General features: G+C 37.4%; 2 protein-coding genes across 7 annotated transcripts in view; both read left to right on the forward strand.

The window, feature by feature from the left end:
• magi2a (membrane associated guanylate kinase, WW and PDZ domain containing 2a) overlaps positions 1-5,593 on the forward strand; it is a 258,295-nt gene extending 252,702 nt beyond the window's left edge. For 2 of the 6 annotated variants that reach the window (XM_051107367.1, XM_051107370.1), the window contains one exon: positions 958-5,593. In XM_051107367.1, the coding sequence (XP_050963324.1) occupies positions 958-1,658 (701 nt within the window). In that variant the 3' untranslated portion in view covers positions 1,659-5,593. The remainder of the gene's footprint in view (positions 1-957) is intronic. The other 4 variants (XM_051107371.1, XM_051107372.1, XM_051107368.1 and 1 more) reach the window with 3 other exon arrangements.
• Positions 5,594-11,294: 5,701 nt separating this feature from the next.
• Positions 11,295-24,271, forward strand: nup107 (nucleoporin 107). Its single transcript, XM_051108454.1, has 26 exons — positions 11,295-11,402; positions 11,935-12,020; positions 12,341-12,433; positions 14,494-14,603; positions 14,714-14,843; positions 14,930-15,033; positions 16,647-16,774; positions 17,013-17,061; positions 17,371-17,442; positions 17,530-17,618; positions 17,715-17,907; positions 18,158-18,248; positions 18,934-19,013; positions 19,894-19,953; positions 20,051-20,196; positions 20,296-20,344; positions 20,435-20,504; positions 20,585-20,700; positions 20,795-20,984; positions 21,070-21,182; positions 22,022-22,124; positions 22,954-23,114; positions 23,226-23,351; positions 23,443-23,556; positions 23,639-23,806; positions 23,979-24,271. Exons 1-26 carry the CDS (start codon positions 11,395-11,397, stop codon positions 24,084-24,086), a joined length of 2,757 nt encoding a protein of 918 aa, XP_050964411.1. The 5' UTR covers positions 11,295-11,394; the 3' UTR covers positions 24,087-24,271.
• The last annotated feature ends 215 nt before the right edge of the window (positions 24,272-24,486 follow it).

Consider the following 24,486-nt stretch of genomic DNA (forward strand, 5'->3'; position numbering starts at 1 on the left):
TGGTTTGTGTGATTTTTATTTTTCCCAAACCAGTTCAACGCAAATCTCACCCCGCAGCCGATTCTAAAGATTTAATTGGTCAAGTAAATCACAGTGTTGATTGCCTACCCAACGCTGAAAGAATTACTAACCACTAACCCTAATGGTGCATTCACACCGGGCGTCAGCGGCAATGCTTCTTTTTACTTTGAATGGAAAGACGTCAAGCATTGCCGAGGTCCGTTGCACCGCGTTACTGGTGTTGCTCACGGCAGAAGTTGAAAACTTTTCAAGCGGCAATGCAGGCGTCAGCCAATCAGATCGCCTTATGCAAATATGCTAGTGCAGACGCTAGCCAGTCACGTTCATGCAACACCAGAAAAGTAATGTGATTGGCTGCTGTCACTATGATGGTCGTGTCAGCACTAAGCTTCAGCTACGCCCTCCGTCAAGCGTTGATGCCGACACCCCGTGTGAATTTACTTTAACACATCATTTTATATATATTTTGGACTATCGCTACTTAAAATACCGATATGATGCCACAATTTTGGTTGTAATTTTCAGTTGAAAGGCAACAAGAGAAGCAATGCAAGTCTTCACTACTTTCCTAACAATAAGAAGAGACGAAACTAATGGGACAATGCCGGTGGACGAATGAAACTTCATAAAGACCTGCGTCTTTGTTTTCTCCACTTTAGCCCTAATCCCTTTGAGGCTTTTAGTAGACCACAGCTACTGAAAAAGCTTACAAATGACAGACAATAAATGCTATAGGGGTGTCAATACTGGTATGACACCCCTAGTGCTGAACTGGTTTGGGGAGTGTGTGGTTCATGTTCGTTATATAGTACTTCTTTGCCAGTGTTAACTTTGGTTACACTAATCTTTTTTACTTTAGTGTGTGAGTGTTTCCATTTGTGCTTCTTTCTGTTTTGGTTTGAGTATTTAGATGTAACTATTTCCATGTTTTCCCAGCAGATAGTCCCACCCCCTGGGATGCTCACACTACAGCCTCCCCAAGTCTGTCGGAAGTAGCACCACCCCTCGACAGCTTATCTAATCCATCAGCTTCTTCTCATGTGAACCCACCCACCGACCCACCTCATACATCGTCCTTGGAAGCAGCAGGTCCAGACTGTTCCCAGGGTCCTAGAGGCCCAGAGAGTAGGGCTCTGGAGCAGGCCAGTGTGGGGAAGAGGTCAGCCCTGGCAGGTGGAGTTGGGGGTGGGACCAAGCAGAGGGACGGTAGTAGGGCCAACCATCGCTCTAGTGGAGGGAAGAGTCAGCAACAATACCTTGATGAACTTGCGGGAGAGCCCAAATCCCACAAAAGCAGTCGGGCGAAGTCCAAGGAACGCAGGAGGGAGCGGAGCAACACGCCGTCTCGAAAACGAGACTCGCCTAAAACAATTCCAAATGACACCAACATGAATGGGGGAAACGGATGCCTGGATGGTAGCAACAACCAACAAGGAGTTCTGGTGCCATTCAAAGCCCTACCAAAGGAACCAGAGAAAGGGCAAATGAGCCAAGAGTGTCGTCCCAGCCACAACTCCAAGACCAGCAACAGTGCACCAGGCAGGAAGGCCACAGTATCCCCAGGACCCTGGAAGATCCCTGGTACGGACAAGCTACCCAGTACCCTGCGCTCAGCCACCTCCACCATCAGCAGATAACATCTCAGGCCCAACTTTTGGCCTTGGACCAACCTTTGGCCATGACCCGCCTTGTTTTGGGGCTGGCTGGGCTCTTCTTGATTGCTTTTCACAGGCTTGCTCTACTCGGAAGAGATCGGTTTTAACCTTGACTAGGTACCACCTTCCCACAATCCTCACTAAAGACCTTTCCATGCATTTCTAGACAGAGCATTTTTTATTTATATTTTATTCTAAGTTATTTTAACAGATACGACACCCACCACCTTAAGAACTGGAAGCATTCACTCCAAAAACGGAACCACGGTAGAATGAGTGATGCATGTAGCGTGCAAAAAGAATCCCAGACTTGTTTGAACTGTTGGGGAAAAGCACTCAAGACTCAGAGATGTACATGCATAGAGAACCACTTACTGACTCTGAACCACCACCGGTGGCTGCAGCAATTTTTATACACTTTCATTAAAAAATGAAGAATACTGAAGGAGTTGCCTGACATACAGTTTTTGTGTATTTGAAGAATGAATATGATTAAAAAGATTCTATATGAGCGGACACTCGACTATGGAACTCTGCCTTAAAGACTGACCTGCAGATGTCTGTATAAGGGTCGGTAAAATGAATATAGAAATAGATATATTATATGACTACATATATGTGAGACATATTGTAAATATGGTCTTTACACACCATTGTGAGCCCATACTGCAGTATTGATATCATACACAGTGTAAGTTAGAAGAGTGTAATCTAGAATTCATTCCTACTCCACTTTAAGGTGCATTCCCACTGACAGCGATATAAACTTGAGTGGTTCCCACTCAACTTCAATATAGAACTATAACAGGAAACAGATCACATGACCTTCACTGTCTACACTGACATCAGTAGTTGCAACGGGCCAACAGTCGGTGACCTCTCGTTGATGATTTATGACTACCAGTTGCTGCAAATCGCTGTCAGTGTGAGTACCCAATTTCTGAAGGAGCCAATGGGCTTTGACCTTCTCTTGACTCTCAATCTGTTCTCCCTTTACGTGAGTACATGAACAAAGCAATTTGAGTCCAAGATGGTTTTGATGAAATATAGAATGGTTTGATTAGGGCAGAGTGCCTTATTCCAGGGGTGTCCAATCCTGCTCCTGAAGGGCCACTGTCCTGTAGAGCAGGGATGGGCAACTTCATTCCTGGAGGGCCACTATCCTGCAGAGTTTAGCTCCAACACCAAACACACCTGAATAAGCTAATCAAGGTCTTCAAGATCACTAGAAAGCTACAACCAGGTGTGTTTGATTAGGGTTGGAGCTAAACTCTGCAGGACAGTGGCCCTCCAGGACTGAAGTTGCCCATCCCTGCTGTAGAGCTTAGTTAGGGGCTGTCCTAACTTGATCCTGGAGGGCCAGTGTCCTACAGAGTTCAGCTCCAACTTACCTCAAACACACCTGACTAACATTTTCTAGTATGCCTAGTAAGAATTAGCTGATTCAGTTAGGGTTGAAGCTAAACTCTGCAGGACAGTGGACCAAGACCGAAGTTGCCCATCCCTGCTGTAGAGCTTAGCTCAGGAGTGTCGAAACTCGGTCCTGGAGGGCTAGTGTCCTGTAAAGTTTAACTCCAACTTGCCTCAACACACCTGCCTAGAAGTTTCTAGTATGCCTAGTAAGAATTAGCTGATTAAGGTGTGTTTAAATAGGGTTGAAGCTAAACTCTGCAGGACAATGGCCCTCCAGGACTTCAGTCAACTTCAGTCCTGGAGGGCCACTGTCCTGCAGAGTCTAGTTACAACCCTAATCAAATACACCTGAGAAAGATAATCAAGGTCTTCAAGATCACTAGAAAGCTACAACCAGGTGTGTTTGATTAGGGTTGGAGCTAAACTCTGCAGGACTGAAGTTGCCCATCCCTGCTGTAGAGCTTAGTTTGGGGATGTCCAAACTCGATGCCTAGTAAGAATTATTATTATTCAGGTGTGTTTAATTAGGGTTGAAGCTAATCTCTGCAGGACAATGGCCCTCCAGGACTGAGTTTGGAAACCCCATGCTTAGCTCCAATACTAATCATACACACCTGAACCAGCTAATCAAGGTCTTCAGGATTACTACTGCAGTACATTGGCCCACCAGGAGCAGGAGTGGACATCCCTGCCTTATGCTGACGACTTGATGCTTTATTTGAGCTATAAATCCTAGGCAACGACATCAAGATGAAAAACGTAGGCTGCTATAAATTCATTGGACTACTTGTTCCGTAGAAACTGTGCAGCAGTAATGCCAGAACTGAATGAGTATGTCATCACATCCCCGTTTCTGAATGCGTTTGGTGTCTGGAGAAGCCGGGTTATGTCCACAGAATAGATATATCGATATAAAATTCAAAGCTATTTTCGTACATAGATAGGTGAGAGTTATCTAAAAGAAGTGCAGATATTTATTAAGGATATCTTTGACAGGAGTTCAAATGTTTGTTGAGCACTTTGTCTTTAAGTAGACATGTATACCTATAAAATGCAGTACTGGAAAGAGTATATGCTGTGCATCCATGATATTCATTGAATATTTCTGAGGACGTTATTTCTCAAAATCCTTCTATGAAAACTTGTTTATTAGCATATTCCCGATATAAACGGTTGTGCGTTTGTAAGTCTCTTTCACATGGTTCATGTCAACACACAAGCTTGCTAATAGCAATGGGTAATAGCAAATTGTGAAAGTACATGAAAGAGGTAACGTATGCTATTGTCATAAATTTGTTTTTTCTTCGAATGTCATTGTCCACCTTGTGCTGTATTTGGACGTATCTACACAGTCTATCAGTCTCTAACAGCTTAGCTAGGAGGCTAAGATGAAGCTTGCTAATCGAAGGCAAACTGAAAACACAAAGAACCAATTAAAAGGTCTTAGCTAATGGAATTGTTTTTAGATTTCTTGGTTACGCTTCAAAAAGGCCAAAGTAATTGTGGTCAAAGTTGAAATTGTTTGAACTTTAAGTACGTTACGCATCTTTGTGCTACACGGCTAGGTGGCTAAAGGCCCATTCTCACCAAGGCGATAATGATAGCTATAAAGTTGCAACAATTATTCTAATTCTATGAGAGTAGGGTAATGATGTGGAGTAGAGGAGAATCACTTTCAGAATTTTTTTCTTTTTATTTTTTTCAGTGATAAAATCACTGACAATCAGAATCAGACAATCCACAACTTTAAAATTGAGTTAGCATTTAAAGCAGCAGATGACAACTGCTTAAACAGAACAATATTGTGCATTGATGTGGATGCTAACTTCGTTAACATTATAGTTATCATTCTTGGCTTCAACGGGACTCTAGCATGATTTTTTGCTCTACTGAATTTAATAGATTGGGAAACGATGTGAGTCATGTGAAAGGGCCTTAATATTTGGGCTTTAAATGTAACTAACTGGAACATTAAGATGTTATGGAAAAAACTTTCTTTTACATCTAAGCCTCAGTATATGTTATTATTCTTTGTTTTCTATCATAATTCACATTTTTATGAGTTACATTGCTATTAATGCCACTGTCAGCATTTTAGAATCACTTGAAGATGAAATGGGTCGTTTCTGTGCAACTAGTGGAATCAAACAAAACTGCAAATTATTGGCTCAGCCAACTGCATGATTTTGAGGGAGTGTTTTAATCGTTTATGATTTCTATACAGATTTTATAACCGATAGTGGCACAGAAATGACACACTTCACATGTCAAGACCCCAAAGGTGCTTCAATGTGTATTCTACCTGCAATACTGTCAAAAATGTTGTAAAACTATTCACAAATTTTATAGTTTTGTTCACTTTAATTATTATATACAGTACATGTCAATTGTAGTTCCTGTCAAAGGGACCCCAGACCTCATTCGTTCTATCCATTGTCATATTATAATATCGTCTCTATTATATTCATCTCCCACAGAAATAAAGCGATGACGGGTTCCACTGACGCTCTTTGACAACTGTTGTAGATGACAAGGAGAGCCGACAATGATCTAGTCATTACAAGATAGTGCTAACATTTCCCTGATAAAGACAAATTAATTGAAGCACTCCAAAAATGAGTGCGCCTCTATGGCTGTTACATTCCGAGTGGTACATCCCAGACAGACAATGACATTGTCAAAGCAAATGTATTTTCCATAAAGCAAAGATTGTGTGTGCATACGATGAGCTGGATCACCACAACCGCTATGATATCTCTCAATAGGGTTAGAAATTTGGTTTAACCTATAAAATCTACTTGACGAATGAGGAACGAGGCATCTTAAAGCCAGAAACACTCTACTCAAGTACGCAAATGCAGACACAAATTTTTGGCTAGCACACTGTAAGTGTGCCGTTTCATTCTACATCCTTATCATCTATTTTTGCACTACTGTAGTCTTAACAAACCTCTGTACTCAAGGGGGCGACATATGTACCTTCAAATGTCTTTACTATTAAACAATGTGTTGTAAAGGTGCAGTCCATCTATTGTTTGGATAATTTTTGTTTGTGAAATCAGTAGAAATCAACACAATCTGGTTTTTGCGTGAGCGTGAAAAAATTTCCCACATAGATTTTGCAACAAGTTGAAGTTAGTCAAGTTAGACGAATTACGGCATGCCATGGGAAAAAGACGTGCATTTTTAATGTAGCTTCATGACAAAAGTTGGCCCTTGATTGGCCCTGACGCTAAATTATGCTAATACCACATTAAAGGGATAGTTCACCCAAAATTAAAACTACCCCATGTTTTTTTCACCCTTAAGGCATCCTAGGTGTATATGACTTTCTTCTTTCAGACGCATACAATCAGAGTTATATTTCTAAGCTTTATAATGGCAGTGAATGGGTGTTGAGATTTTGAAGTCCAATAAAGTGCATCCATCCATCATAAAAAGGAAAAATATCCATATTTAAAGCTTTCTAAACTGGAATCTCTAGGTTCCGCTGACTGTCGTACATGTGTCCACAGTGTGGAAGCGAATGATGTAACTGTAGCATAAGCTTTGCTGTAAACAAAACCAAGTTTTGTTTACAGCAAAGGAAAACCAGACTCCTCTTGGCTTATATCAAAATCCTTCAACATTTTTCTTTGCAAATCCTAGTTTTGTACTTCTAATTTGTGATTATTTGTCAACTCCGCTTCCACATTCATCACTTGCGCTACACCTACGTTCTGTGTCATCCGCTAGAACGCCACTATCTTGTGAAAGTACGTACCACAGTTAGCGAAAGTTAGAGATTATGGTTTATAAAGTTTTAAATACGGACATTTTTCGTACACAATGCATTGATTTACCTCAGACGGCCTTTATTAACCCCCTGGAGCCATGTGGAGCACTTTTTATGATGGATGGATGCAGTTTATTGGACTTCAAAATCTCAACACCCATTCACTGCCATTATAAATCTTGGAAGAGCCAGACCTTTTTTTTAATATAACACCAATTGTATTTGTCTGAAAGAAGAAAGTCATACACCTAGGATGGCTTGAAGGTGAGTAAATCATGTGGAATTTTTCATTTTTGGGTGAACTGTCCCTTTAAGAATGCAATGTGTTATGTTATAAATTGCATCCTGACACATTTTGCAACACAGCAACATGAAAAAGGTTATTAACTTGCTTAGTGGAATTTGCATTCATGTACTTTTTTAAGCTGTGTTTCTGGCCTTAGGGTTTTTTTTTTTTTTTAGAGTAGCGTGTTTAAAGAGAGAATAGTGTCAGTGCATTCACACTGCTTTTCCGTTTGTCTTGAGTTTGCCGGATTCTGAAGAGACGTCACCAAAATGATTCAACCTGATAAGTAATGTGATTTAAAATGAGATGATTTATTGGTAGAGCCATGGAGGCAGCGCAATGCCCAAAAGGGGCTCTGTATCACTGTGTAGAACTTAAAGAGCAGCGCGGTTCACCCTGTACAGCTAAAAACTATAAATATGACACTATGTACTATGACCTAGTCACAAAAACTGTAAGTGAGCTACTATTTTTATGAAATGCAACTCAATGGATATATACTTACTTTTGCAGAGCTCTTGTTTACGGTATGATATTTACTGAAATACTGTCAATAAAACCTTGACATGGTGTAAAGTATTCAAGTAAAATCCAAGTGTTTTGTGAGTGTTTTACTTAATTGCCGGTCTACGCTGATTTGCTCCTGCACGATTAACCGTGTGATTACGCAAACAGATGTGGTTAAAGGGTCTTTATTTGAAAGGAGATGCTGGGTAGCGGTGACATAATTACATGTTTACTGAAAGAAACACAAAAAAGACTGCAAGCTGAACTTTGGTCACTTTGCAAAACACTACATGATATTTATGCAGTTCTCAGTCATGCGTACGTGAAAATTATGGTGTCAGATTATCAGGTGCAGTCAGCGCTGCTCGAGGAAGCAGTTTACCTACTGTTTTATGCTTTGGGGTTTATGTAAGCATATTACAAGCCATTACTACAATGTCACATAATCCTTCAAACATTCTAATATTAACATCTGTTATTAATGTCATTCTAATACACAGATTTGTGCTTGAGAAACGTTTATTACTATAGAGTGTTTTCACGACACCTCATCAGTTGGCCATATTGGCAGCACTGAATGTAAACAGTGCCACTGAACCGAACAAAACTCACATATTTAGCTGATTATTTATGCTGAAATTGGTCAATTATTATCATATTTCTGGGTCGGACCAGGAAAAATAGTTGGAGTACTATAAACTGCTGAAAGTTATAACAAATCAAGAAGAAGAGTGCAAAAAACTGTCTGAGGAACAAAAGGTGTTTGTGGTTTACCAAACTGAACCAGGATTTCCAAGGTAAGAATCTTGACAACATTTGTGTTTGTTCTTATCATTTCCAGTCAGGTAGGTGAAATGTTATGCTAATACTGCTCTTAAGTATCTTTATTATCTATTTTCTTTGGTTTGTCAAAATAATGCGCCATTTCCCCCTTACTAAGTCCTTCTCCATATGATTTAGCAGCTTCCACACATTCTCTCCATGGTTTAGACAGCATAAATTAACAGAACAATGTATTTAGTAGTACACTGACAGTGCAAATCATGCTGTTGTTACATCAGAGTATCGCCAATATGACAGCGCATCCGGATATCTGACCAAATCGTGACGTGACGAAGTTGACAGTAAAAACACTTTTAATGTACATTATGTGTTTTTACTGTCACTTTTGATTCATTTAATGCATTCTTGCTGAATAAAACTTTGTCAAAAGTGTAAAAGTTAATACAAATTATTGTGCGGAGGCATATCCACCTTATTTTTGAACGCAGAAGTGAGCCGTTTTCTGTGAATGTGCCAGACCTAAATAACGAGAGGAAAAACAAAGTGCAGCAAACTGAAAACTGTTTGCACTACAAACTAGTGTGCTCATAATTTAGATAATACATTAAAATAATATCGTAAGACACACCAGTTTGCAATATCAAGCAGCAAAACGAGCTGGAAGCAAATGACACCGGAAATCGCACATATTAAATTTACAAATGGCCGCGGCCACTCTCATGGGAAAAAATAAGGTGGATATTTTTCTTGAAAGCATGAGTAAATGTCAATGTCTTGGTGGAAAGACCTACTTTAGATCTCACAGCAGCATTCCGGTGAAACTGTGGACTTTGCAAACTCAGAATTCTCTCTTTTCAAGTTTTAGATCACAAAGAAAAAACCTTACATTCCACTACAGAAAATCTTTAGTCCCGTTGACTCTAGCTGTGCTGAGGAAGAAAGTTACAATTTTACTTCCTCTGGTAAAACACCGTAGGCCTATTTACACAGACTATTGTTGGTTTGGCATTGTATTTTTTCCATAATTGCTGCCCTGGTGAAAAAAACAGCATATGCTGGTAGGTATGTTTTTGTGCTGGTTTATGCTGGTTTTTGCTGGTCTTTGCTGGTTTATGCTGGTCATGTTGCTGGTCAAGGTCCAGCATCAACCAGCAAAGGACCATCTTAAACCAGCATCAAAACCTACCTAACCAGCATATACTGTTTTTTTCACCAGGGTTTAAAGTCAATCTTTATTAAATCTACTACTGTTTTTTGCAAGGATACTCAAAAATACTAGCTAGTTAACCTAAAGAAATTAGCTAAGCTATACTACCCTGAAAAAAAAGTGGCTAGCTGCTTTACAAACATAATAAAAAAGTTAAAATTGTGTATTCTGGGACATTTTAAAGTCAATCTTTATTCAATCTACTTGGTTATCCACTGTTTTTTGCAAGCTACTCAAAAATATTAACTAGTTAACCTAAAGAGATTAGCTAAGCTATGCTAGTCTTAAGAAAAAGTGGCTAGCTGCTTTACAGAAATAATAAAAAAAAAGTTAAAATTGTGTATTTTGGGACATTTCCCTGGTGAAAAAAAACAGCATATGCTGGTAGGTATGTTTTGGTGCTGGTTTATGCTGGTACTTTGCTGGTTTTTGCTGGTCCTTTGCTGGTTTTTGCTGGTTTATGCTGGTACTTTGCTGGTTTTTTGCTGGTTTTTGCTGGTCTTTGCTGGTTTATGCTGGTCATGTTGCTGGTCAAGGACCAGCATCAACCAGCAAAGGACCAGCTGAAACCAGCACCAAAACATACCTACCAGCATATGCTGGTTTTTTCACCAGGGTTTAAAGTCAATCTTTATTAAATCTACTACTGTTTTTTGCAAGGATACTCAAAAATATTAACTAGTTAACCTAAAGAAATTAGCTAAGCTATGCTAGTCTGAGGAAAAAGTGGCTAGCTGCTTTACAAAAATAATAAAAAAAAGTTAAAATTGTGTATTTTGGGACATTTCCCTGGTGAAAAAAACAGCATATGCTGGTAGGTATGTTTTGGTGCTGGTTTATGCTGGTCCTTTGCTGGTTTTTGCTGGTTTATGCTGGTACTTTGCTGTTTTTTGCTGGTCCTTTGCTGGTTTATGCTGGTCATGTTGCTGGTCAAGGACCAGCATCAACCAGCAAATGACCAGCATAAACCAGCAAAGGACCAGCATAAACCAGCATCAAAACATACCTAACCAGCATCCCATCATCAACACATATTTTTCACCAGCGTGGTTAATTATTGCTGAAAAGATTCCAGGTTCCATTCTGACAAGCCTCATTATTGGGTCAATACAGCATCTTTGTGTGCTCAGTGACTTGGAAAATGTGAAAATGTTTAAGTCTTTAAGGTGTTTGGTTATATAAAAATAGAAATATTCACTAAACTATGAGCAGGTTTGACAACTAAACCCCTGCCATTCTTACATTGCACTAATATGAGACATAATTACTTGACATTAGTATAGACTTCAATAACTACGTGACATTTGTACGGAGAATCCGTTAAATAGCCACCGAATACCATTTATGAGCGGTGACATTTCAATTTATTTTATAAATCCCATCATACATTTGTCATGTGCCAGAAATGTAACAGACACATGTTGAATTAGATTAGGCTGGAGGAAGATATTAATGCAATATAATCAGGACAAGATTAAATGTTATTCTAGTATGTTCAATAGATTGCGTGAAATAATTATTTAACATAGACACATTACTAAGCGTGTAATTCCTTCTATGGCCAGTGGGTGGGAGTAACTGACAAACAGTGATAATTTTGTAATAATTCGTTCATCCGCGCCAGTAGGAGGCAGTGTGACATGCACATCGACATGCGCAGTTTAAAAGAAGAAGGAGCCTCAGAAGTGAAGGCGCAAAATCCCGTGTGCTAGCATCGCTAGCTAGCAGTTTTGAATTTATAAACAACATGGACTGGTAAATATTACGTTTTATGATAACTTTATTGTCCTATGAATGCTGTCTGTTTATTTTGGCTAGTGTATTTGATTTATTCTTGCTCTAATTTAAATTATTGTGAGGAGAACGGTTCCACATGGCAGTTGACACTCAGTTTAATAACACAGGAGAGAAAATAAAACAAAACTTTGTTATTATTATTAATTGATTTAAAAAACGTAACTTTAGTGTTATGTTAACACATCATTTCGGAACACAGAACTATGTAGTGCAAACAAATAGTTATTTGCTGTGTTTTTGACAGTTATTAGCTATATTGGCTATCTGATTATGTTTAACAGAGAAGGTTGAGTTTAATTTGTTTAGGTTTGTTAAGAATTTTTTAGGGGTGTGTGTGTGTTTATTGTGGTTTAAGTCATTTTGTTAATATACAATAGACTGAAGACAGAATCTGTGTTCAATTGTGTTTGTAAATATGTGACATTATTATGGATAGTAACCTAATGTTATGATCTTTTAAATGTAATTCTGTTGTCTTTATTTTGTGCAGTAATCAGACCTGGTTGAGTCCAGTGGTTCGGGACACTGAGGTGACCCGTGCTGCCCGCAGAAAGAGTTCGCATAAAAAGGTTGGATGTATCCTTTACAAAAATCAAATGCCATAGTCAAGTCAATTGCTATACTTATATAGCACTTTGCAATGCAGGTAGTTTCAAAGTAGCTTCACAGATATAGACAGAAAATAATAACTGTTATTTAATAATACAAAATACATACATTTTGACAGAGCTTAAATATCAACTATAAAGCAGCTGTACATAAACAATAATGTTATTCAGCTCAGCTCAGTTCAGTTCAGTAAGTGTTAATGTTGCAAAGGTTAGCAATTAAAAGTGTAAGTACATTATAACTGTTATAAACTTGTAGGAAGGGTTTTTCCTTTACTGTGTGTTTAGTCCCACTGGCACAGGATGACAGTCCTGGCACCAGCACTACCCCTGCTAGACCACTACTGCGCCAAACACCTGGATCTCTCCTCAAACAAACTTGTGAGTGAATAGCTTTTACTATTTCATACAGTCTAACCAGTGCAGTCTGATTCAGAAATGGTCAGTCAACTCTTTAAACAAATTGTTTTAAAATAGTCATTGTTGGTATGAATCAATCTGATGAATCTTTTAATTAAATGAACTGACTGAATCCTTCAGTACTGAATTACACTACCAGTCAAAAGTTTTTGAACAGTAAGATTTTTAATGTTTTTAAAGAAGTCTCTTCTGCTCACCAAGCCTGCATTTATTTGATCTAAAATACAGCAAAAGCAATAATTTTGTGAAATATTTTTTTAGAATTTAAAATAACTGCTTTCTATTTGAATATATTTTAAAACGTAATTTATTCCTGTAATCAAAGCTGAATTTTCAGCATCATTACTCCAGTCTTCAGTGTCACATGATCCTTCAGAAATCATTCTAATATGCTGATTTGCTGTTCAACAAACATTTATTATTATCAATATTTAAAACAGTTGAGTGTGTTTTTTTTTTTTTTAAATTCAGGATTCTTTGATGAATATAAAGATCCAAAGATCAGCATTTATCTGAAATATAAAGCTTTTGTAACATTATACACTATACCATTCAAAAGCTTGGTCAGTATAATTTTTTTTTTTTTTTTTGGAAAGAAATTATAGAAATTAATACTTTTATTGAGCAAGGATTCTTTAAATTGATCAAAAGTGATAATAAAGACATTTATGGTGTTACAGAAGATTTCTATTTCAGATAAATGCTGTTCTTTTGAACTATATTCATTAAAGAAACCTGAAAAAATTCTACTTAGCTGTTTTCAACATAATAATAAATGTTGATAAATGTTTTTTGAGCAGCAAATCAGAATATTAGAATGATTTCTGAAGGATCATGTGAAGTAATGATGCTAAAAATTCAGCTTTGAAACCACAGGAATAAATTACGTTTTAAAATGTATTCAAATAAGTTATTTTAAGTAGTTACTATTTAAATAGTTATTTTAAATAGTAAAAGTATTTCAAAATTTCACTGTTTTTTGCTGTACTTTGGATCAAATAAATGCAGGCTTGGTGAGCAGGAGAGACTTCGTTAAGAGACATTAAAAATCTTACTGTTGAAAAACTTTTGACTGGTAGTATAAGTTAGAAAGTCGTTACTTTCAGTCAGAAATTAAACAAGAAATGTTTGCTTAATCTTTATGAAAATCGTAGTATGATAGTTCATTTGACAACTATCATGTAGTTGAATATGTAACAAATATATAAAACTTAAATACAACATTTTGTAATGCTATTTTAAATAAAATAAACAATTAAACAAATTTAATTCTTTAAGACGGGGGTTTTAAACTCTGGGTCCTTTCAAAAAGTTTATTGAAAAACAGTCAAATGTCAAATCAACTTTTTGACAAATGTCAAAATAAAGTATAACATCAAACTAAATTTAAAAAATAAATTATTATAATTGGTTTAAACTAATGATGCATCTAACAGTACAAAAATCTAGTGAGTAGAAAAAAAAGAATTTTGACTTATAGTAATGCATACATAATATTTTTCAGGGTATAGATTGAGTCTATACATAAAAATCTATAGCTGCTTTTTAAATTTTAGAAGGTGAGGATGATTGTATTCATTTAATGACATCTAAAATATCGAAGTATTGTTTTTCACCGGAGGAACCATTTCATAGTTTCTAGAAATATTGGTGGAAGTTTCCACTTTTTTTTTGGCATGATGATATTTAACACTGCAAGCTGTCATAAGATATTTAGTCAGATTGTCATGCTTTTTCAATCACGTAAATTGTGTGTGTGCATTCCATCTCCATTATCACAAAACAACGAGTGCAGCTCTGATCTTGGCATCCGTTTATAAATGCCACAAATAAAGACGTCGCTCTCTGCCACTTTAGAGTTCCTGTTGCCGGTGCAAATGCAACCAGGAAAATGGCCCGGGGGAGAAATTGGTTCTCTAGGAACCACCATGCAAGCTACTTCCTAGAACTATGCGGTGCGAAAGCCCCTTTTGTGAAAAGTGGTTTGTATTGATGTACAGTTGTTTTTATATCTTGTCCAGTCACTCCAAGAAGTGCCCTCAGGAACCCAGATGTGTCAGCCATCCTCGGGACAGGAGGCAGAACTCCTCGCTTCATCAACACACCCCGGACCAAAGGCAGTCTGAGCATGGTGAGTGACCAGAATTCATATGAACATCATTCATCCTGACTACATATATTCAACTTTTTTGATGTCAGTGTTAACTTCTTTGCCTTGGGTTTTGTTTGTTGACACATCAGAACTTGGATGACAGTGATTGGACGAACAGTCTTTTCCCGTCTCCTTTGTCTGGGTTGGTGGACACCAGCTTCACTGAGGATGTCAGCATGAGCGCTATCATGCTAAAGGAAGATGATCCCGGAGAGGCTGGTAAATAATCATCATAATCATCATCAGACAAATGAAGTAACCATTTGACATGATTTACAGCTCATTTTCTGTTTTTCTCCTTACAGCTTCTCTCAGTTTGTTTCCTGAATTTCTGCAGTCATATTTGCGTCATGCGTCCACAGCTATGTTTGATCTTTTAGAGGAATATGAGGCTCTCTGTCAGGATAAGGTAAAATCCTAGTATTGCCTAGAGAGACTGGGAATTTCAAAATGATATGATTTAAATTCATAATTTCGTTAAAGGGATAGTTCACTCAACAATGAAAATTCTGTCATTAATTACTCACCCTTGTGTTGTTCCAAACCCATGAGACCTTTGTTCATCTTCAGAACAAAAATTAAGATATTTTTGATGAAATCTAAGAGCTTTCTGTCCCTGCATAGACAGCAACACAACTGATACGTTCAAGGCTTCTCCTAAACATCCATCTAAGACTGACACGGAAGAAAAGAAATTGTTGTCGATATTTTTGTTCACTTTGTGGACAAAAAGCATTCGCATAGATTCATAAAAATAAGGTTGAACCACCGATTTCACTATTTTAACAATGTCCTTACTACCTTTCTGTGCATTAAAGGTCAAAAGGTCAAAAAAGATTAGCAAAATCTTGTAGGTTTGGAACAGTAATTTATGACAGATTTTTTTTATTTTTGGGTAAACTTCATATATAATTTTTTTTCGTAGATAGAAAAGCTAAATGTTTTGAGTGTCAGTTAAATAAAAATGTTGCCATGGCTAGGGATGTGACTGTGAGGAAATTTTCCCACAGGTTAATCGACGTGTGACAACACCGGTATTTTACTTTCACTTTCGAATTCTGCGTCAACAGTACAACAAACTCACCTATACAGTAACAATCAAAACAGTATGACACCCTCACTTATATTAAACATAAAATAAAGTAATAATCCCCAAGAAGCCATGGTTTATAGTGAATTTCTGACAGCTAAGGGGCGTTGTTAGGCACGAAGCTGTTATAAATTCACTGTAAACCACGGCTTGGTGGAGCTTATTGCTTTTATAAAACGGTTATTCCATATACGTAGTGAGGTTTCACAAAATAAAACAGCAAATAAAGTGTAATGATATTAATAAAAACAATATTCTTCCACCAAACAATGTGGTTCCTCAGAAACAGTTGTGGTTGCCGAGCAATACACAGATGTAAACAAAGGTGTATGTTTGTAGTGTAATTTACAACAGCTTAGAACACGGCTCAACCAGAATCAAGGAACGGAACCATTTGTTTTATAATGATTAATATATTAACAAAATTAATAAAAATATATCATTTTATAGGTCTAATGTAAACGAACAAATAACTTCCACAAAGTTTAGTTATATAAAAATACTGAAAATCAGCAAACACGGTGGAACCACATAAATAAAAAACAAATGTTCTTCCAACGAGCTTCCAAAAATCATCTTTTAGATAAACAGCAACAGTCAACAGGCCTTTCAAACTACAAAATATTTTTAAAACAGGTGCTTTTGTATTTTGAAACTAAATCTTTCACCAACGTCTTGCCTTTCTCACCTCACTTGTCAGTTCGACTCACTCTCCTCATGTAATAAATGAAATCTGACTCCTGCCACAGATCTGTGATGCGACTGTTTTTCGACACATCTATCTGAACTAAATGATTTTTATTACTATAAAAAAAATCAAAACGACGGTGGGGGTAAACCCCGTAACACCGACTATTACAACAAGCCTAGCCATGGCAAGCTAAAACAAAAAATCCTTACTGAGATTTGTAATGTGCTGACCTGTACTGTAGGTTAGTATGTTGCAGAAAATGGTTCTTCGATCAGCTCCTGGTCAGCAGAAATCCTCCAAGACAGTCAGCATTACCTGGTTGCTGCAGCAAGAGATGGTGACATGGAGACTCATAACCTCACTGTACAGGTACAACACTCTTTTGATGTATAAGAAATTAGTCATTTTGTTCAGGATGCATTAAATTGATCAAAAGTGACAGTAAAGACATTTGTGATGCTGCGTAGCATTTCTATTTCAAATGTGTGTTCTTTTAAACTTCTATTCATCAATAAATCCTGAAAATATATATCACAGTTTACTCAAAATATTAAGCGGCACAATTGCTATTTAAATGCAAACATATTGTTAAATCTCTCAAATACAGAGACAGAGTCCAGACAGTTTTAGAAGAAGACATCATGATGGATATAACTGTAAGTGCATGTTTATTACACTGTTAATGGTCTACATAGATGGAAAACATGAATGTGATTGCATTATATTACAAAATGTCAGACCTTATGATAGCATAAGCACATTGCTCAAGCCTGTTAGGTTTTAAATGACAAAACAGTAGTTATACTGTCCAAAATTAACAAACTGTGTTTGAAAACTTTTAGAATGTCTCAAATTTACATCATGCTAGTGCCAGTTGGTTTAATATTTTGTGTCTATTGCAATTCATATATTTTTTTTTTTTTGGAGTCACTGCATATGAACTTATGGTTGTGTTTTCTCTGGAGATGCCCACTGAGAGTGAGAAGGCAGTAATGGAGCAGTTCTTCCAAAAGGACAGTATGGTGCGACAGAGCCAGGTACACATGCATCCATTTACACACATCCTGCATGTCTACATGGAAAAAACACTTTACTCAGTATCTGTTGTGTGTGTGTTTATTTAGCTGGTGGTGGATTGGTTGGAGAGTATCGCTAAAGACGAGATAGGAGACTTCTCTGATAACATTGAATACTATGCCAAATCTGTGTACTGGTAAGTGATATTACTGCTCAGTGTTATTAAACATTTCCGATTTCTAAATAAAATTGAATGCAGGTAGATCTTTTATGGTGGATTGTTCATGTGTAGGGAGAACACACTCCACACTCTGAAGCTGAGGAGGAATCAGTCCAGCGGTGGATTCAGCAGGCCGCTAGTCACAGAACTGGATCCAGATGCTCCCATCAGACAGAAGAGACCACTGGCAGACCTAGACAGAGAGGATGACGCTCGCCTGCTCAAAAACCTCTTTAACCTCATACGAGCTGGCATGACTGATGAGGTATGTGTTTTCTGATAGGGATTGTCATTGAGTCATTTTATAGTTGAGTGTTGTAACACTACAAAACAAGTCATTGATTACGTATCACTACAAAATGTCATATCACTGATAACAATTTCAAAACATGCTTTCAAAAATATTTTTGTATTTGTTATGCAACTGCAGGTTCTGTGTTGACAAGTAAGCAAATGTCACTGTGTGTCTTTTCTACTGTCTGTGTGTGTGTGTGTGTGTGTGTGTGTGTGTGTAGGCTCAGAGGCTGTGTAAACGCTGTGGTCAAGCCTGGCGTGCTGCCACTCTGGAAGGCTGGAAACTGTATCACGACCCCAATATCAACGGAGGTCAACACACGCACATACTAACTAACATTTAACTACATGAATATTACTTATGTTAAATAGAACTTTATAGGGATAGTTCAACCAAAATTGAAAATTCTGTCATTAATTACTCTCCCTCATGTCGTTCCAAACCCGTAAGACCTTTGTTCATCTTCAAACACAAGATATTTTGGTAACACTTTAGTATAGGGTACACTTATTCACTATTAACTACAACTTTTCCCTCAATAAATTACTATTTTGCTGCTTATTAGTAGTTAATAAGGTAGTTGTTAAATTCAGGTATTTGGTAGGATTGGGATGTAGAATAAGGTCGTGTAGAATAAGGCATTAATATGTGCTTAATTAGTATTAATAAATGGCTAATATTCTAGTAATGTGCATGCTAAAAAGCAACTAGTTAAGAAATCGTAAAATAAAGTGTTACCAATTTTTGATGAAATTCAAGAGCTTTCTAACCCTGCACCACACACAGCAAAACAGCTGACATGTTTGAGGCCCAGAAATGTGTTTTTTTATTTTTTTTATTTTTTTAAGGAAAGATTCATTTGTGCTTGGAATGACATGAGGGTGAGTAATTAATGACAGAATTTTCATTTTTGAGTGAAGTATTCCTTTAAAGTCATGGGCATTCATTGGTCAGTCAGAGTGAATCCTGTTGTTTTGTGTGTGTGTTGGTGTTCAGGAGGTGGAGAGCTTCAGGCAGTGGAGGGGAATCCTCATCGAAGCGTATGGAAGGTTTGCTGTTGGAGAATGGCAGAGGAGGTGAGAAAACCTATTTTAAGGGCAACTTTGATGGTAATTTGATTAAAAAAATTCCTATTCAGTCGTATTCAGTCAAATTCAGTCGTAAAGAAATTGTTTCTTGAGGAAAAAACATTCCAGAATTTTTCTCCATATAGTTGACTTCAATGGTGCCCTCAAGTTTGAACTTTGAAAATGCAGTTTAAATGCAGCTTCAAATGGCTCTAAACGATCCCAGTCAAGGAAGAAGGGTCTGATCTAGTGAAACGATTGGTTATTTTCAAAACAAATTGACAATTTATATATATTTTAACCTCAAATGCAAATCTTGTCTATGACGTGCATGTGTAGTCTGTGTAATTGGGGTCAATACAGGTAGCGTACGTTGGAAAACTCCTGTCTTGTTTTCTTTGCACGTTCACTCTGTAAACACTGGGTCGGTACTTCTGCAGTGATGTAGGATGATTTTGAAGTTTGGGAAGAAAATGAAATGGGAGTTTTTCTAACTGTATTGACCCGGAAAATACAGACCTAGACAAGACGAGCGTTTTAGGTTAAATAGTATATAAACTGTCAGTTTGTTTCGAAAATGACTGATTGTTTTGCTAGATAAGACCCATCTTTTTCGACTGGGATCATTTAGAGCTGTTTAAAGCTGCATTTAAACTGCATTTTGGAAGTTCAAATTTGGGGGCACCATAACTCCACTATATGGAGATAATTCCTGAATTTTTTTCCTTGACAAAACATAATTTCTTATCGACTGAAGAAAGAAAGGCACAAGCATCTTGGATGACAAGGGAGTGAGTAAATTACCTGTAAATTTTTGCTCTGAAAGTGAACTGTTTGATTCATTTTGTTTGTCCTTTGATTACGATTCTGCTTTGTTTTTCTGTTTCAGGAACAGTTCAACAAATACGAAAGAGCCATCTATGCTGTACTGAGTGGAAACCTCAAACATGTAAATAGTCATCTAGCTATTTTTATGCTTTTTTCCCTTGTTTTTTTCCTTTCCTCTTGTTTTTAGTCCTTATTTGAATATTTCTCATTTCCTGCAGCTGTTACCCGTGTGTGAGTCGTGGGAGGACACAGTGTGGGCGTATTTCCGGGTGATGGTGGACACTCTGGTAGAGCAGGAGATCTGTTCTTCTGGTCTGGGCAGTGAAGAGCTGGAGGAGCTGCCCAGAGAGTTCCTGGAGACCAAGTATGATTATAAACACCCTCTAATTCACACCATACAAACATTCTTCATGTTCTTTTCCAGTAAATGATTAATACCATGTTGTGGCTTTTTTTTTTTTAGTTGGACATTGGAGAAAGTCTTTGAAGAACTACAAGCAACAGAATCCAAAGTGAGAATGAATGCATTTTGTTTGTAAAAGGCTAAACTGATTGAAGTGTTTATTTTCTGATCTTTTCACACACATGTGTTATGTTGACAGAGGGTTCTGGATGCAACCAAGGAACATTACCATGTGATTCAGAAGTTTGTCATTCTTGGAGATCTTGATGGTATGCTTTGAGAACATATTTGAATCTCAGTTTTTCTTTTTAAAAAGTAAACAAGTTTAATGTTTAACCTTTGTTTAAAGGTCTTCTGGAGGAGTTCAGTGATTGGTTGGGAAGAAGTACACCTTTGCCGGCTCATTTGTTGCGCTTCATGTCACATTTAGTGTTGTTTTATCGCAGTTTGGGCATGCAACTCAAGGTACGTACATTATATGCAAGTTTTTTTTTTTTTTGTCTAGCTTATACGATCAAATGTTTGATGCAAACACACTATTGTGACCTGTGTTTGTCAGGAGGAGGTGTGTGTAGATGTCCTGAAGGCCTACATTTCCCTGTTAGTAAAGGAAAAGCAAGTGGATCTCATTGCATTTTACGTCAGTCACCTCCCTGCTGACATGGCCGTGTCACAATACGCTCAGTTCCTGGAGGAAGTCATTGAGACTGAGCAGCGCAAACACTGTCTGGAGCTGGCAACACAAGCAGGTGAAGTCAAAGGTTTATTTTACAACGTCAGACTGACGGTACATTACATGTTATTACGTACTTATACAATTTTTTTGGCGTTTAGGTTTGGATGTGGCAGCGATTACAAAAACAGTAGTAGAGACCATCAGAGAGAGAGACACAGATGAGTTTGCCCACCATGACCTGACCCCTGCACTGGACACTGCAACTACAGCGGTACAAATAAACAGTTAACTGTATTCATTTATGAAACTACATCCTGTTACCAGTAGACCAATTTGGAGTAGACGTCACAGTTACGTCACTTGCAGTTGTGTGTGCATTGTGGTGGCAGAAAAGCACTGGTAACAAGTGGAGTGAAATGTGAAAAATTTACTGAGTAAGAGATAAAATGTATTGCCATGTGCCTTTGGATGTCAGAATCAGAATACAAATCATTTTTATAGAATACTGTCATCAAAAATGCCAATGCAATTGAATGAAATTCAATAAAATTGCACAATGTTAAACGGACAGACTAATGGATGAAACCTACTATGATTATTTACTTTTAAAGCGTTCGTTTGATTTAAACAATAGGTCTACATAATATTCACATATGCAGTTCAAAGGGGACATATTATAGTAGCCCTGCAGTTACGACATGAAATACTATTTAAACCTGTAACATTTTACGTTTACCTATTTTATCTCACAATTCCGACTTTTTTTCTCACTAATGCAAGTTTATATTTCAGATTTCATACTTTATAACTCGATTTAACTCAACAGTAGCGAGTTTGTCCATTCTGAGGGGGACAAAAAGAGAAGTGAGGGATATAAACTCAAAAGTGAGAATGACGAGTTATTTTTCTTCAGAATTGTGAGATATAATCTTGGAACTGTGAGAATAAAGTCAGAATTTTTAAATATTTACTCAAATTTACCCTTTTTATTCTTTTATTCCATGGTTTCCATAGACTGGCATTTGAAAACGGGCATTTTCTGTCACCAAAAAATGTCACCATTGTTTGCAAACACTGAATCAACTCAAAACTCTTTATTTATTCACACAGGAGGATCAGCAAAAGATCGACGTCATTGACTGGCTGGTGTTTGATCCTGCCCAGCGAGCTGAAGCCCTAAAACAGAGCAATGCTATCATGAGGAAGTTCTTAGGTGAGATGTAATTGCGCTATAATTGATACTTATATTTTTTTTTTGCTGATATGCCAATATTTTTCAACTCATTTTGGCAGATAGCCGCTATTGATATATGTCCTTTTGTTTGGAAACAACACCAAGTCTCTCCTGTGCTAAAATTATAAGCAGATTATTTTTAGTTTTGGTTTTGAACAAGAACTTATTTGAGTTGTTGGGAAGTAGCTATATACAAGTAGTGACGCTACATTTTTCAGCAACATGACAATAGCTCAGCTACTTTTAAAACGGTGTAAGGAACCTTGAAATCAGATTAGACATCAAACAATGTCTTCAGGATCATTTATACATGTGATAATTTATCAAATAGTTATAGGAATCATGTCTTTGTGGCAGTTTTTCTGGTGATTAAGGGATAATAATGGACTTTACCTAACTAAAGGTTGTTAAAAGCAAAAGTGCATCGAAATATGCACTGTGATGTGCTAGAATAAAACAGGCAGTATTTTTGGAGTTAGCTCTCTAAAATTATTCATGAACAAGTATTAGGTTTCATTCAGGCAAATATGATACATTGTGGTGTGATTTATTCTTTTTTTTTTTTTTAATACTTTGAGTTGTTGTGGAGTGAATGGAACTAAAATACATTTATAATGTTTTTAAGTTTTGTTTTATTTACAAATATTTAGCATTATTTGTAAATGTGATAACAAAATGAGACTTATTTCCCAGAAAATACAGTAGTTTATACCATTAAAATATTAAATAAGCTTAGTTTAGTTTTAGGTTTTAGGTCAGTTTAGCATAGATTTGCAACATTGTCATTTCTGTTCCTCATTCGTTGTAGCATCTAAGAAGCATGACGCTGCTAAGATGGTCTTCGCGAAAGTGCCGGAAGATTCCATGCGGGAAATCTACCGCCAGTGGGAGGAGCAGGGCATGGACACGCCCCTTCCTGCCGAAGAGGAGAATGCTATTCGTGAGCATCTGTGCATACGTGCTTATCTGGTGAGAAGCTGCATCTGTGCGACACTGAATTATCTGTCACTGTAATGAATGTAGTTCCATCAAGATGATCTTACTGTGAATCACTCCGTGTTTTCTTTTTTTCCCCCGCAGGAAGCTCACGAAGCGTTTAATGAGTGGTTCAAGCACATGAACTGTCCTCCGGTGAAACCCACAGCACCTGCTCAAGCGAAGTTTACAGAGAAGGTGGCCCATGAGATGAAAGAAGCAGAGTACAAGGTCAGAACAGACTGTCCACACAGTGCTAACTACTACACTATAGCACTTCTAGCTTTTATCTTTAATGGCTTTTCTTTGTCACTTCCTCCAGATAGAGTACGAGAACTGGCAGGGGCGTCTGGGAGCACTGACAGAGGATGTGAAGGAGAGGATTTATAATGTGCTGCTGTTTGTAGATGGTGGCTGGATGGTGGATGTCAGAGAGGTGAGTAGGGTCTCTACTAATTTACAAGTTTGGCAAAGTAATCATTTAGAATATTCTGGATTCATGGTGTGTGTTTTTGCAGGACGCTGAGGAAGACCCTGAGCGCGCTCATCAGATGACTCTGCTGCGGCGTTTGTGTCTGCCCATGATGTCATTCCTACTGTTAACCGTACTGCAGCGCACTGAACGCCACCAGGAGAGTCTGCGTCTGGCTGACATCATCGCGTCTGACCAACACAGACTCTATGAGGTGTGATGTCTGAAGTTTCTAAAGAATGATTGTAAATGTAGACATGAATATTGCTTGTTATTAAGACATAAAGCAATATTGACTTAATTGAAATCTGATCAAGTGCTCATGTTAAATATGATGCTGACTTTCTTTATTTTATTCATTCATCTGAACTGTCTTTTTCTGTCAGGTTTTCTCTAAAGAGGAGCTGCAGAAGTTTCTGCAGAAGATGAGGGAATCCTCTCTACTTTTGCTGGATAAAGGGCTGGATCCACTTGGGTATGAGATTCAGCCCTAGACACTGTTTGTTTTGTCCTTGGAAAAAACAGATTTGTAATTTTGTATTTGAATAAAGATGAGTTGTTTTGAATTTGGTTAATTGTTTAAATGGAGAGGCTTTTTTTTTTTATAAGTCATACAAATTTTTCATCTGTCTTTTTGTTGTTTTGTTTTTTTGTTCAGTCACACATATTAAATACAATACCAGACAATTTCTTCAATTCTTTCATTTTATTTCATCCACTTACGCTTTTCCTCTTAATGGGGTCCTAGGATGCAAAACTCACTTTTACATGTTGTTTGAACATAAATGTGTGTGTGCACAACCACCCTATAATGATAAAAATCCACCCAGTGGTGTTTTTTTTACTCTTTATAAGTAATATTCAAATTAAGCCATTCTCAGCATCTTGTCTGTG

Source organism: Labeo rohita, chromosome 4 (assembly GCF_022985175.1).
Source record: "Labeo rohita strain BAU-BD-2019 chromosome 4, IGBB_LRoh.1.0, whole genome shotgun sequence".
Classification (NCBI taxonomy): domain Eukaryota; kingdom Metazoa; phylum Chordata; class Actinopteri; order Cypriniformes; family Cyprinidae; genus Labeo; species Labeo rohita.